At 38.1% G+C, this 16,124-nt stretch overlaps 1 protein-coding gene across 2 annotated transcripts; it reads right to left on the reverse strand.

The window, feature by feature from the left end:
* Positions 1-1,622: 1,622 nt before the first annotated feature.
* LOC146320935 (acidic amino acid decarboxylase GADL1-like) lies at positions 1,623-15,590 on the reverse strand. Of its 2 annotated transcripts, none has more exons than XM_084725889.1 (15): positions 15,511-15,590; positions 10,776-10,969; positions 10,427-10,553; positions 9,634-9,724; positions 9,413-9,522; positions 9,126-9,241; positions 8,281-8,360; positions 8,075-8,129; positions 7,850-7,966; positions 6,722-6,786; positions 6,426-6,507; positions 4,738-4,937; positions 3,340-3,391; positions 2,496-2,585; positions 1,623-2,388 (listed from the first exon to the last, which is right to left on the reverse strand). In XM_084725889.1, exons 1-15 carry the CDS (start codon positions 15,539-15,541, stop codon positions 2,215-2,217), a joined length of 1,584 nt encoding a protein of 527 aa, XP_084582015.1. In that variant the 5' UTR covers positions 15,542-15,590; the 3' UTR covers positions 1,623-2,214. The 2 variants fall into 2 exon arrangements, with proteins under 2 accessions (XP_084582015.1, XP_084582016.1); XM_084725890.1 differs by having other exon boundaries at positions 10,776-10,966; positions 15,511-15,566.
* Between the last annotated feature and the right edge of the window lie 534 nt (positions 15,591-16,124).

Genomic DNA, 16,124 nt, shown 5'->3' on the forward strand with positions numbered 1-16,124 from the left:
AAATCTGTCCACTGTGTATCTTGAATTCTCTACGAGGCAGTAAAGCAGCAACATCTGTCAACTTGATCACATCAGTTACCTGGCTGGCTACAACTGACGATCTGTCTACCTTGGCATTTACTGCTGGGGGAACCACTACTGATCCAGTCTCTTCCACTAACTCATGTTGCTCCTCTTCGGTCGTTGCTGGGGGTTGCTGCAGTTCGGCGATGAGATCGTTGAAGATTAACAGGCGGGTCATACCTTGGTCCTCTTGACTTGCCAACCCGTCACCTTTCAAAAAGTCCACGATGAAGTCGTAGAGTTCCACCTCCGTGGCATCATCCCCCGGTAGATCTTCCTTCACCTCATCCTCGATGGACGCTGCCAGCTTGTAGAGCACATCTGTGTTGGCGGAGCTGATCAGCTGGTGGAGCTGCCGTTGAATTCCCCTTCGCAGTTCTTGTAGAGCAGACATCTTTTCACCTCAGGAGTTGCTGGTGTAACACGTTGGTCCAGGAACTTGACATCAGGTTCCCTTATTGATTAGCTGCCATCAGGAAAAGGAGCTAATCCCGGACGAGCCCCCAAGATTGTTGCCCTCCTGGCCCTGGGTGTGTCAGGGAGGGTTGTGATAATATCCTACTGCCGCTGTCTGTAGCTGTAGATGTAAACAAAGAGGCGGACAACTTTAGCTTGTGTCCGGTTTGGCTGCAGTATTTATTATATACTTAACAAGTGGCATATTCAAATCAAGTTACTCAGTTTCAAGAATGACAATATCCATTGACTCCTAGAGGTGACTAACAGCATTGTTGTAGCTTCAGGTAAATTACTATACTTTCAGGTTGAACAGACATCCTCAGATCCTCAGAAAACACACAGTAAATACCTGTTAACCAGTAATTTTACTTCTACTGCATACCTTCACTAACCAATTGTATTTGCATCTTTCACCAAGTTACCAATAAACACACTAAAAATAGGCAGAAACCGTATTGAATAAAAACGAAATATGTGAACTTGCCCTTTACATCCATTCGGCTCCGTGAACACAAATAAACAAACCCCGCTGTGTCTCATTAGCATTTCAGCCTCACTATTACACAGTGTTTTACCTCTACTCCTAGCAAACAATTCGCTAGCCTAGCATAGCAGCACACAGCAAAACATCTTATTTTGACACATTACTGCAAACTACTCAACTCTAAACATCACACATTATCACAAAGGGTTCACAAACTATTAACCCTTGCTTCTCAGTAGCTGCATGTGTTTTAGGGAACTATTAACCCACCTGTAGATGTAAACAAAGAGGCGGACAACTTTAGCTTGTGTCCGGTTTGGCTGCAGTATTTATTATGCAGCGCTGCCTCTATGGGGGTTTTAGGTTCCTCCCAAGCTCTATGCACCCTCTGCTGACCTTTCTGAGTATTACACTGGCAGTGTGACTAGTAAAACACAATGAAATTGACATTTTAATTGCTATTTAAGACACAGTAAAATAAAAAATATTTATAGGGGTGTCTATTTTTTAACCACATTTAACTTATCTTAACCATGAACTGTACCATAGTGTTAACCACATTTAACTTATTATTTTTAAACCCTTTACATTTGCATGAAATACATGGACACTTAACTGAGATTTTTAAAACCTTTTTTTATTAAAACCAGGACTCCCTTAACAGAAAAATAAAATAAAAAAAATAAGCAGGTTAAACTCAGGTAACACACAGTAGCATTTTCAAACACTGCATGCATCCCAAACCTAACCCCCAAACATTACTTTTCTGTCTTTGCTACATATAAATAGATATAAGGAATAACACTTTAAATCAGTAGTATTGTTTTTCCACCTGTAAACACCACTGTCACTGTGACAGAAACATATTTATCTCTCCAGATACAATCTATGAGCAAAACGCATTTTAAATTATAGCATCTATTTTGCTACAGATGCGCATATGTAAACCTTTTCTTGTTTGAAAGAATCTGGCTGATTTTAAAGTAGATTTAAATATTTCAATTGCTGATTTTTGATAAAATGAGAGGAGAGGAGCCTGTAATGCTGCAATATAAATCAACATTCTGATCAGTGGAACGCAGCACAGCTGAAGGTCGATTTTCAAAAAAAAAAAAACAGCGGAAGAATGAAGAATGGTGGTAAGAATGCCCTGATCATCCATAACAGATGAATGAAGGAGGTTAAAGAGGCTCTTCACTGACATTTCTTCACAAGTCTTTTCCCAGATTGTGTATCTCGTCCAGGACAAAGTCCATGTCCTGCCTGCTGGCCTGAGGGCTGATGATGATCATCCTGAAGAAGTTGGCCTTGTCTTGGTGTGGCTGATAGCCGACCATCATACTGCCCTTCTTCATCATCCGCTCTTTCACCACCGGGGCCACCTACAGGAGGAAGGAGGGGACGCTGTAACGACTCACAACATTCTAACAAAAGTGACGATTTGGTCATTTCTTCATGACAACATGTTAAACTATAATTAAATACGTACAGCGTGGAGTTTTTTCCAGAACTCTAGGCCATCTGGAAGGTTCCTCAGACTTGGTGGAATGTACCAGAAGCAAACATTTGCATATTCAGGCTGTAGATGAGAAAAAAGGCTGAGTTTAAAACACAGAATCTAATCAGATAATATATGATTATATAAATACTGAGTATATAAGTACATTAAAACCTCAAAGCAGCAATATGAAGCAATTGTGTTTCCAAAAATGAGCACAGCAGTCCAAATACTGAGTTGGAGCCACAGACTAAATAGATGGAAACACTATTTAATATATAGTCTATGGTTGAATTCAGTTGTTTCCCATGCCCCCTAACACCCCAGACTCAAGGAAGTTCAGGCAGGCTGCAGGAACACTCCAGGAGCACAAGACAAGCACAATATTGTCATTTGACAATAACGAGCAAGGATGAGTCCTCCACTGTCAATGTGAAGCTAAGCCCTTTATCCTGAAAACAAAACCCCACTGTTCTGAAAATACCCATCTTCTGCTGCCAGATTCCATTAACAAATTGCTCAATTTAACCGTTATGAACTCCTCTGAAAGACTATTAAAGATTTCTTAGGACTCATAAACAGACACTACCTCATTCAGTAACCATTTGACATTCATTTAAACTCTAATTAAGATGAAACTGGCAAACTCTACTGGAGTAGAATTTTCAAATAAAGACTGGCTGTAGCAAGTATTTCAACTTAGTATGTTTCCTCAATCTCTGATGACATATTGTGCTTATTTTATGATTTACAGTAAACACATTACAGATTGCTCCTTTAAATGAACTGCATTTACTGTATTTTATTGAATAACGGTGAAATTAGTGAAACTTACCTCCATCAGCAGATGGAATCCTTCTCTTTTCTTGATCTCTTGTGCAAGATATCTACAAAAAAATACATTTAGCTTTTAAAGTTTAGCATGTATTATATAGGTTCCTGTGCTCATAGCTTTGGCAAAAGTTAGTGCTGAATTTTACAGTTCATTCAAATGTAACATAAACATCGTCAGAACTGTGATTATTCACAAAATTACCACTAGGGTGCACTGTTCACAACCTGACTTCGTATATAAATCCCAGTTAGCAGCTTGTCCAATGCTTCAATTCACTGTACGCCGAGAGTTGATAATACCCAATTGGTATTCCCGAAAAATTGGTATTCGATAATACCCATATTCCCAAATTGGTATTTGGTAATACCAAACTGGTATTCCCAACTTCCAGTCCAAATTTATCCCAGTGCATCTGCTTGGGAGAACATGGACATCCACAGCAAACTGATGTCCATGCTTGCACCACATCTTGCAGACTTCTCCATCAAGCACAAATCAACTGAATGGAAGTGGGAACATTAACTGTAAAGTTGTTAGAGCACGTTTCACAACAGGTAACTGCTTATTTTCAGCATGTGCACTGCCACATTGATGTGTTTGTGAGTTTCCAGCTTGAAATTCCAACTTAAGTAACCATTCCATCGCACTTTTCCATGCCAGAGGTGTTTTTTTCCAAGTACAACTGATTGTAGGAACAGATCAGTGGTTCTCAAATAGGAGTCTAGGGACCCTCAGGCATCTGTGGCACTTTGCCAGTGGGTCTGCAAAAGTTTTCAGATTCAATCATTAAATTATCATGATATAAAAATGTATTTATTTATTTATAAAATGCTTCATTATAGCCTGCACTTATTTTGGACTTACACTTTTAGCAATCATTTCTTATTAATATGAACTATTTCCTATCATACTTATGTCCTAGGCTAGGTCTATTATTGTTTATTTTATCATTATTATTATTATTATTATTATTATTATTATTATTATTTTAATTATCAGAATTTGCATTTTATTTTATGTGTGCATTCTCTTCATGCATGTGTATGTATGTATGTTAGGGGTTTTATGTGTCGATATGGTGCAAACATGTATAATACCTGTCTTATATCGACACAAAAAAAGGCAACATCAAATTATTCCAGGGGACAAACATGAGGGGTCCCTGGGATATTTTCTATCTTGTAAGGGATTCTTGGCTGAGAATAAATTAAGCATCTCTGCATCTCTGTTATTGATTGGTTAACATTGTTAATTCATGTTAACCTTCCTCAGTCTGCATGCAGCAGCTAACAGAACAATCAGTTTTTTGTGGTTAGAACACTACACCCAAAGGGGAAATTCTTTCTTTGCTTGCAGTTTGGCATCACAAATTAAGCTTTAATGTTTCGTCAGACTAACCTGGCCATGGCGAAGTTTCTGTCCACCCTCTGCTCCAGCTCTCCGGTTCCCAAAGCCTTCCACATGAGCCAGAACTTGAAGGCGTCTGGCTTCCTGCTGCACTGGACGGACTTGTCCCCCGTGTCGTAGCTCACGTCATAGAACTTATCCTGCTGGAAGAGGTAGGAGGCCTGAGCAGAGTAGCAGCGCTGGAGGAGACTCTGAGGAAACACAACAACAAGGATAGTATACAGCATATATTCATTTCACAATATTGCAGTAACACTCAGGAGGGCATGTGTTTTCATTATTGACACCACAAATGAAGAAAACAACTATAAAACTAGGTATTGCCTATATTATATCTCAATAATATTATACACAGTGTTATATATTTTATACTGAGAATTGTTGTGTTTCAGTTACCTTAGAAACTGTTGGCTTGGGGGCCACTTCTGGCCTGCCTCCTCAATGGCATGATGTCAAAAATATAATATAATCCATTCATTGTTTCATACCAGTTTAAACAACACTTCAACTGAAAACAACATTAAAAAACTCAATTGTGTTTATTTGAATGCCCCTGACCGGTGCCTAAAGAAGTTAGACACTGTGTACCTCTAATGCTTTGCATTTTATAACTGGCTGTGGAAACTGCATACACCACTGTACACTGTATGCCACTGCTAAATGGCCTTCTTTGTGTGTCCGCAGGCTCTCATACTGGTTGGTGTTTTATATATAAATCTATTCTTGGCCCAGTTCCTTCTTATCTATCTGCATACATGTGCAGAAACCAAAGTCAGTATGGCCTTTACTCTCATAATTTTCTACACATGCTGGTTCCGACAGTGCGAACACAACTCGGCTTTTAAAAAAGCTTTTAAATATGCTGCTTCTTCATCCTGGAATAATCTACAGAAACATCTGAAATTGGCAGCGCTGATCACTGTGGAGGAATTCAAGGCAACTTTAGAGGATTGGGGAAAAACATTGCTCCCTTGGTAAATGTGATCATTCCTAAATTTTGCTGAAACAATTTTTAATTTAATTGTACCTGCATCATAATTGTTTTTGCCCCTGACCCTGTATTCTATATTAATTGGATAATGTGGTTTTACTCATTTGTTGTGTGTGACAGTTGTATATGTCTGTCTTTACTGTTGAAACTTGTAACAATGTTTTATGCCGCCCTCTTCGCCAGGACACTCTTTAAAAAGAGATTTTTAATCTCAGTGAGGCTTTTACCTGTTTAAATACAGGATATATATATTTCTGAGGTGTTGCATGCTGTAATTGGCTGCTATCCTATGTCCAGAAAAGAATCAGTTAGGTGCAAAAGCCACACAAAAGATTGCAGATTAAAACAAACTCAAAAGACCGTATCCAGAGCCAGTGTTTGGTTTGACTCTTCTGGGCTTCTGTAGAAATATGGTGGTGCAACATGACTGTGTAGAAGAGGACACACCCCCTTCTCTGTTATTCTAAGTTAATGAAAACACAACCATTCTTATTTTCAGGTAATTATACACTAATGAAAACATACTTATGAATGTTATATTCCATTTTCTGGTGAAAAATCCAGTCTGAAAAGTTGAGCTCTGCAAAGGTGTAGTATCATTTTGGGGCTATGTGAGCCAAAAAAGTTGAGAATCACTAAGTTTGTGTGGATCAGAGGAGCTATAAGCTGATAAGTGAGCTTGTCTTACCGTTTTGTCTCTGACCAGGAAAGCACAGCACTGCAGACACGCCATCAGCATCTTGTGAGGGTTCCAGGCCACAGAGTTGGCTCTTATCAGACACAAGTGACACAGCAGAGAGATCGTTTACAGTCAGCATGTTATCACTGAAGACATCTGAACACTGGCTGGATTCCACTTTACTATGTGTGAAGATGATGGCACTTTAAGAACTGAGGAAACAGCTGTCTCTTCATCATTACAGGCACAGTCGCTATGAAATGTTCACTAACAGGGATATTGCTTTGATTTGATCAAATTGTTACCTGTGGATGCCTTTTAACAAGTGTTTATGCTTCTTAGACATCAGAGCTCCCCCACCCCAACAGGCCTGAGGGACAGGAGAAAGAGGAGGCATTTATACCAAGGGCACTGGATTTATTTCAGACTTCAGTTTCTGTTGCAGTACTATATATAAAAGTAGAGTAAAAGTGGGGTTAGGTAAAATACTTTAGCAGTTACCTAATGTTTCTGTAGCAGTGATGCAACATTAAAAAAAATTATACATATTAGCAGTTTTAATTAAACTAAAGCTTGTATGATCAAAAAGTAGCTAGGCTGATACAGACCACAGTGATATATCCTTCATATGTTAGCTTTTTGCAGATATATTGCGTTGGTGACAATGTGTATGTCTCTTGATAAGTAACAAGTAACTGCAGGACAGAAATGACAAAGTAAGTTTGTGGTTAATAAGAATGGTTGGACCTGCAGAGAGATCTGACTGGTTGATTTTTCAACTGTAAGATGGTAAAATGTCACATTTGGTATGTATCTTGGTCTTTAAAGAACAAATCTAAAGGCTCTACATGAAGATTATTGTTTATGTGTTTATGTAAGAAAAATAATTACTATTGTGCTGAAATATTGTCCACAGATTATTTAGATTCTCATGTATGTTGGCCTCAAAGATCCAGTATCAGTGAATCTACATCATGCAACCTTTCCAACATAAAGGAAACAATTATAGCAAACAAACAGGAGATTTTTCTATGTTTAAGTAATTATATTGAGAAATACAATCAGTAACAGCCAAGCAGTGGAGGTGAATAGTGGCAATTTTAGGTTTTTATTTCTTTGTATCTTCTCAAACATATCACTCTATATTGAACATAAAGACACAGAACTCCTGGTTTCTACTATGGCTAAAAGACAGAGCAACAAATTAGATGATTTTCAAAGTTTTTCAAGTCTGTGTGTAGAATGCAAAAGCACACGTTTGCCCCATCAAGTCTAATATCGAGCTGCAGCTGCTTCCTGTGTTCCATTGCTCAGGTGCCTGTGGTTGTGACCTAAAATATGTGGGACAGGCCCTTTATACTGATAAATACTGATTTATACTGATAGTGGCATTGAGAGGGTGAATGAATGAATGAATGAATGAATGAGCTCACGTCTACATGCAGCCACAGGTTGTACTTCTCACAGATGTCTGCGATTTCCTCGATGGGATCAAAAGCTCCAAGCACTGTGGTCCCTGCTGTGGCGTTTACCATGAAGGGCTCTGCACCCTGAAAACAAGCACACAAATAGTTTCTTATGAATGTTTGTACTTCAGAAAATATGCACCAGTATTTCTGTTCAAATGTAGATGTAAGCAGGTAAGATGGCTTCCTCACCTCACTCTTTGCAGTTTTTATTTGCTCCTCCAGAGCTGAGAGAATCATCTTCCCTCTGACAAACACAAAAAAAGAATTAATTCTAATTGTCTTGAGCTTAGACGTTTCCATTTCCACAGAAACACAATGAGAGATGGGAAACTGTAAAAGTGGCTCTAGTCCTGGATATCAGGAGGATTATAAAGTGTGTGTGAGAGGCAGTTTACCTCTTATCAGATGGAACCACATACACATTCTTAGTGCCGATGCCCAGAAAAGCTGCTGCTTTGGAAATGGAGTAATGACACTGAAAGAGATTAAACAAGAGTCTGTCAATACAAATGTCTGCTAGAGTAGATATTCATTTATTCAAACACAACAAACACGGTGAAGATAATCACAAATAACAGATCTCATTTCTATCTTAGAATATGAATGACTATTTAAACTGTAAAGGTCTGCTAGATATGTGAGTTAGGCGTCCCTCAGGAGGGGACAGTTTTCATCTGATTGGGCAAGAAAGAAAATAATTCACTCCAACATTTATTTCTGAGAGAGGGAGAATGAAGAAAATATTTGATAAAATTCAAAAGTGAAAACAAACCTTTTAAGACAGAAAATGCCTTTTTACTTGATAAAGTAGCTCCCAGAAATGGTTCATTTGAGAGAAAGTGGTTCCTGCATAAATGCTGACATATTAATGGTTAACATATTTTCTGTTTTGGAATTTGTAATCCTTGGTGGCTACTGTGACCTCTCAAAACACATCGGGTAAGAGTGCTTGTTTTTGTACTGAAAGGCTCAGATTGTTATTCTAAGTGTCTGACAACATGGAAAGGATCCCTACTTATTAAATGGGGAACTGAAGCCTCCCTCGTCAAAACCATCAGACTCCATTGACAAGAGCAGTAATTTAAGGTCACAGAACAATGGAGTTTCTTATGTGCCACTGCCTCAATCAGTTGTTTTTTGTGTGTGTTATTGTGTGTGTTGTGTGTGTTTGGTGTTTAAACACTTTTAACCAATTTCTACAGGTATTCTCTCAATTTGATGATTTCTGTAGTAATCCTACCTCCTGTGATGTGAACATGACCAGCCGTGGAGCAGCAGAGAGGCCGACCTCTTTAATGTCAGGGCAGTGATTGTACCTGGCTAAGTTCACAGCGTACATGTTGGACATCGAGCCACCTGGAGGAGAAACAGCACACAGGTGTGTTACTGTGAAAGAAAGGTGCATTGATGCATAGGACCCTGAACTCATCATCATATTTTAGGTTGGATAAAATGATTCATGAATAATAAAATAGATGCTGTCAAAGCAGCAGAGGAGTAAATATTAGTATCTTTCAGTGATTGTACCTGCATTGAAGATTCCGTCTCCTCCTTCCTCCCAGCCGATGATCTCCATCATCTTCCTCAGCACAGCATCCTCCATCAGTGTAAAGACTGGAGCCACCTCATACGTATACCTGAGGAACACCGGATATCCACAGCGTCACTCATTTGCATTACACATTTACAAGTATGACTTATTATTATCTTTTGTATCCCTTATTATCCCTATGTATTGTGTGACTCACAGACTGGGTTTGAGGGCCTCCACGATGAAGCTTGCCACCATGGAATAGGGCTCCATCCCCGCATAAAGCTGGTTGAAGAAATGAGGATGAGCTGCAGAGATGATAGAGAATAGATCCAGAACAGTTCTTCACATGAGCATTGGTTTGAGATGCTGCAGTCCTGCAGCATCTTTTTACTATCCTAACTTTTACAGTCTCCTTGCTTTGCAAGGTAACACCATTATACTCTCCACCAAGGACAATTTTTCAATGACTGCACATTTTGTTGCTCCCCTTAGGCTTTCCACAGCCCTGGAAACAACTGAGCTCATGGTATACCATGATTTCTGCCTCCATGGTGTGCCATCCGACAGTCTGGGTAGCCTTCTGCCAAGTTCTGGGAGTTATAGTGTGTCTGTCCTCTGGTTATCACCCATAAACTGTCAGACAAGGCAAGCCAACCAGGACCAGGAAGCAACACTTTGTTGTGTAGTTTACAGCAACCCTTCTTCACCCCTCTAAGACATAAAGTCATCATTCCTTTTGCAGTAAAACTATCTCTTGTTGCAAAATCTGCCCCATCCGTGCCCCCTGTTTGGGTCCTAATTAGTAAGCATAACAACTTGTGAGTCAGTGTGTGTCATGTTGCCAGTACTATCATATGAACTGATATAGTTTTCCAGTGTGGCATTAAGGGTGAATAGGGCAAGCCAGGGGTTACCAGGATAGATGGCTCAACAATCTGCTATATTCAACACTTTTGCATTGAATATAGTCAGATCTGATATTAATTCATGAAAGTTTTAGGACTTACTGGTCTTGACGCTGTATCTGATGGCATCTCTGCAGCGCTGCAGGATCTCGGACTCAGACTCTCCTCCGTCTCTCAGCTCAAGGTCCAGCAACTCCTTCAGCTGCTCAGGGGCACGCCACTCACAGACCTGGTCAGCATGGACAAACATTTCACTGTCAAGGTCAGCTTTAACAGCAGCAGTCCTGATGATCCTCTAAAGCCTAAAGGTGTGTTGGTACTGCAGACTGCAGACTCTTTACAAATTGCCCTTCAAGAGGTCTTTACTTATACCAGATCACTGTTGTTAAGATCTTAACCCTTTTACCTAAGTCTACATAGCTACATAGATAAGTATGTAATTACACTTTACCTTTTCTCTGACATCAGTGGCCTTTTTCACTGCATCTTCCATAATGATCACCATGGATTGGTGAATGAAGTTCTCTGCTGCAAGCACGTCCAAAGTGGGGCCATTCAGGGCAACATCATCTATGACAACCGGACAGCATTTCACTGGATGCTCAGCATCTGTCTTGGAGCTCTGGCTTTCACTGGGATTCTCTTCTGAATAAGAAATAGAGGGAATGATCATTTCTGCATCACAATTTTCCAAACAAACATGCTTTCTCACATCTGGAGAACCAGATTCATAAGCCAGGGCATTCAGTACTTCATTGTGATGCAGTTTTATTACACATTTTTCATTTGAGAAAAACTTACAGCTTCTGTGATTTGGATATTGCAATTTCACTAAAATTTTGCAGCCTCACTGAGTTCTGACATCAGAGAATGAATATGAAAAGCTGTGTCTAGGTAGATAATATAGACAATCATCCCAGCATGATTCAGCCTTCTTTGTAAGCTAGAGAGAAACATTGTGCCCCAGGCTGGCAGAGACAAGTGTTTCTTAAGGTCTTCCATGCCGAGAATACCAGATGTTGTTTTAGTTGTTACTGCAACATGTTGACTCAGTAACTAATATTTCTACTGGTGTTTTCCACTTTGTCATACATATACATTCAGTTCCTTAAGATCCTCATTTTCATATCCTCTTTCCTGTTAGGCACTGAATTTAACGGTCCATTTTCCTTTAGAGAGAGCAGTTGCAGTCTGTGTCCACTATCCCTGTTTAGAATGCTTTAGCACATCTGGCTGCAGCTGTTTTCCCCCACCATGATGAGGGGCTGAAGGATGTCCTGTTGTATAAAGTCTGGCCTGTTCACAGACCTATAAGATCTCAGTTTTATGCGTTGCACCTGCCCAAAGCTGTCCCTGTGTTTTAGCTTTAATTGTACCTTTTGGTGTCTTCTCTTTCCTGACACAAGAGGTTCTGTGTCACAGAGTGTGTATTCTTAGGATTAACTATAATCATAATCAGATAATCAAACTTCCAGAACTGCGCTCTATTTCACAACATCTGATAGCTTCATTTTTCTAAGGTGATCTTTTGCATTTTACATTAGTGGAGGCTGAAAACTAAAGCAAACAAACAACAATAAATTTGATTATGTAAATTAACTGTGACATAAACTGAGATGATATTAACAGGGAGAATAATGTTGGTATATTTTGAAAAAGTCATGAAAATCAGGAAATATTATCCCAGATCAACTGTTTATGTTGGATGTTTTTTTAAAGAGCATAAATATTGCATTATTAATGTTTGTGCTGCTCCTGAAGCACATAGGAAATGTCAGTTATGTAAAACAAAAAAAACTTAAGAATTTATATGATATAGTATTATTTGATGTTGGGAGTTGAGAGTAAACATTTAAAAGAAATCTCCATAAAAGCAAAGTGAAGTGATGTGTGTTAACCCTTTTGGAACCAGTTTTGTTTTACTAAATCCATATGTGTTGTCTTCAAAAAACATACACAGAACTTAAAAGATAAAGACTGATAACTGATTTAAAACAGTTTGATTAAATATACTAACTAGATTTGACACAAAACTATGAGAAGGACTTAAAAAAAAAAAATGAGTGTAAAGAATAAAATAATCTTAAAATATGAAGTAGGTGGAACAAAGCTCAGCTATAGATGGAAAAAACAATATTTAACTTAAAAAACACAAATAGATGCCCTTAATTATGAACTATTAATATATGTAAGCAATCAGAAATAGATAAAAGAGCAAACTTTGGTCATTTCATTAAATCTGGTCCAAAAAAGAAGCTCATTAAATTCAGAAATAAAGATGGTGATGTTTTGAGGGGGGAAAAAAAACACAAAATCAAACTGAGAAAAATGTGGGGTTTATTGATCTCGCTCAAGAACACTTTGACATGTCGACAGAAGACTGGGAATCCAATCAACAACCTTACCATCAGTGTAACTAGAATTCATCATTGAACATGTTTGAGGTAACAAAAATATCTTCTGATAATATTATATAGAATTAAATATGTAAGTGCAAACTCATTTTTCACTTGCCAATATCGTATATACACACTTTAACAGCATTGTTATATATAAATAACAGAATGTGCAGTAAATATGAAAAGCTGCTCCTGTGGAAATGCTATCATACATTCATTTACATATACTGACCCTAAACAATCTAGTATATGTAAGGTTTCACCAGCTCAGATGGAACTGATATCTGATCTGGCCCAACAACCGTTCTGTTATATTTGCTGTAGATTAGATGCTTTGTGTGATACTGTGGAAAAGTAGCTGTAGCAGTGGGTTAAAGTGGCTCTGGATAAAAAAAAAATAAAAAAAAAAGATCTGAAAGTAAAAAGTAAATTTATTTAACATTAAAAATTAAATTAAATTATTAAAAAAATAAATAAATAAACACCACCAGTAACCAGTGGTGGAAAGAGTACTAAAAATCTGTACTCAAGTACAAGTACTGTTGCACTGCTAAAATATTACTCAGTTCCAAATAAAAGTACAGGTGTTAGAAATACACTTAAGCAAAAGTACAAAGTATTCATCAAAAAAACTCCTCAGAGTATTAGTTACTTTTAACCATTGTCACTGTTGTTTCTCCAGATGAGGGTTGCAAATGTTGTGCATTTACCAGAACCAACAATTGGTTTATGGTTAAGAATTTACAAGATACATAACATGTTCTTTTCTTTATTTTCTCTTTTTTCTGTTTTTTTTTTTTTTTTTTTTTTTGTCATTTTCCCCCCTCATTTTAAGTTTAAGTTAAGTAGTCATAGTTAAGTTTAATTTTCCTTATTCAACAAACGGCTCCACTAAACAAAAATAATGTCAAATGTGGTGCAATTACTGCTATTTTTATTGATTAAACATTCATGAATACGTTTTTAATTGGTGAAATTCTTAACAGCAATTAATTGATCAATGATTAATCATTAACATCCTTACACCAAATGAGTGCTGCATCATTTAGTTTTGTTTTCTGTCCATATGTCTTTGTTTTCATTGGCACGTTTGCGATCAGATTACCTTATTTTCTACAAAAATGCAGATGAAAATTCAAATTGTAGTTAGTTCTCAACTATGATTTTAAAAGTAACCGAGTGGATTACATCTTACAATGCATGCTTAAGTGCAAGTAAAAGTACAGACTCGAAAATGTATTCATTAAAGTATAAGTACCCCAAAAAAACTGCTGAATTACAGTAATTTGTGTATTTTGTAATTAGTTACTTCCACCCCTGCCAATAACAAACATTGTTATGTAAAAGCTGCGCCCTGAACATTTTTTGAGTCAGGTCTGGAGGGGATTGCTGGAATGGTGGGACACGCAAACGCACAAACACACAAACTGTCTCAGTTGCATTAGTGAGATATGAAAAACAAGCTTGAAAAAGTGAAAAACAGGTTTTTAGTAGCTACACAACAGGTGTCGCCTGTACAGTGCCACCCTGTACGGTACATAGACATTCTCTACAGGCCCCTCCCTGCGCCCATGGCTATTCGTTCATGTATCTTTGTGTGCCCTCCTCGTGTGAATGCCCCCAGCTCTACACCCCTGACTGTCAGGGGTGTAGAGCTGTGGCATGCAGCTCTACCTGAACCACATTCTGATGTAAATCTCCTGTATGTACCTACAGTACAGTAATGCAGCTCAGTAAGAAACCAAAGCTGTTTAAAGAAGTCATGTCACTGAGGCCTTACAGTAAATAGGTTGAACCTGCCCCGTCTCCCGCCTTGTATATAATCTATGACTAAGCCAGTGAAAACTTCCTGTGACATGATATGAAACAGTATTGTAACTCGACAGATTCGGCTGAGGTCTGCCTGATGGTCTGGGCATGCACAGGAAACATCTCGAATCTTTAACTGCATCTTTGAGTTATTTTAGCCTTTCACTACATATCCTCCTGGGACATGCAGGATTGATAGTGATATTTGTATTGTATGATGTATTTCTAAGGTATCTTAAAACAGTGGTTCTCAAATGGGATCCTTGAGAAGGGGGAATTTTTTATATTCACCATAATACCATCAACAAGTAACACAATGGTCATGGCTTTCATTACACCAGTGTTTCCTCTGTATTCATGTAGCAGAGGTGCACCACAGCAGCAAGGAGATTATCACTGAAGTATGTAGAAATATTGCAATTTAGCCTAAATATTATGTAGAGCTAAATTAAGCATAGTCCAGCTGCATTAGAGGTAATGATTGTATGATAATTAAAAGATTTTTATAACATCAGAATCTGAAATTTAAGCAACAGATATGAGACAAAACGTGAATTATAGCCCAAAGCACCACATTACAGATGAAACTCTTAACAGTCCTTGGAATATAAAACATCTGAAAACAAAAATCTTATCAGACAGGGGATCCGTAATCTAATTCGTGTCAGTTTAAAGGTCCGTGACAGGAAAAACATTTGAGAACCACTGGCTTAAAAAATCTGAGGAATTCATCATCAACGATAGTTTGTACATGACTGTATAAGCCAGAATGGAGGATGAACACAAACACTCCGAAAGATACACTGCTGTTTCATCTCTGGCCATTTAATTTTCACTTGATAATAACATTATCCATAATACAGTACATATGTATTATTGTATTTTTAAATTCAGGAATTAAATTGTATAATCTTTCTTTTTTTTTTTAAGGAAAAAAAATAGAGACAATTATCTGTTTTTTATAAGTTTGATGCTTACCCTTAAAGTGTCTCTCCATGGTTGATGCCATTTCTTTGCCTTGATGCTGCTGTATTGTCTGTGCACTTTATTGTCTGGTTATAGCAGGATGTGTGTATTTATACACCTCCCGTCCTCTTGATGATGCTACATATTGCACCACTATGGTTAGAGTTCAGTAAATTTCCGTCTAGTAAATTTCCATCTGACAGTTTCATTAGCACATTCTGTACTTACTAGCATGTTGTAACAGGTATCATTTATTTAGAATGATTGCATTTTTTTTCCTCAGAATTATGTTGAAATGGCAGCTTTGTTTGTGCTGTGTAAGTGAAGTCGTCTAATTACAAGGACAGGCAGGTACACCCAGACCAGCCAGTACATAAACAACAAAAATCTGTCAGTTAATACAAGTTTACCATCAATATGAAAAGAGATGTGCTATAGGTGGAGAGTGAAGGGCTTTGGCTGACCTTCTGACTTGTCAGCTGCAACCACTTCCGGTTGGATCGAGTCCAGATAAATTCAAACTCTCCCAGGAGAACCCCACCCAGCTCAGAGAGTGTGTGTGTGTGTGTGTGTGTGTGTGTGTGTGTGTGTGTGTGTGTGTGTGTGTGTGTGTAGTCCCCTACCTT

The sequence above is a fragment of the Lutjanus erythropterus genome, chromosome 9, assembly GCF_056507025.1.
Source record: "Lutjanus erythropterus isolate fLutEry1 chromosome 9, fLutEry1.hap2, whole genome shotgun sequence".
Classification (NCBI taxonomy): domain Eukaryota; kingdom Metazoa; phylum Chordata; class Actinopteri; order Lutjaniformes; family Lutjanidae; genus Lutjanus; species Lutjanus erythropterus.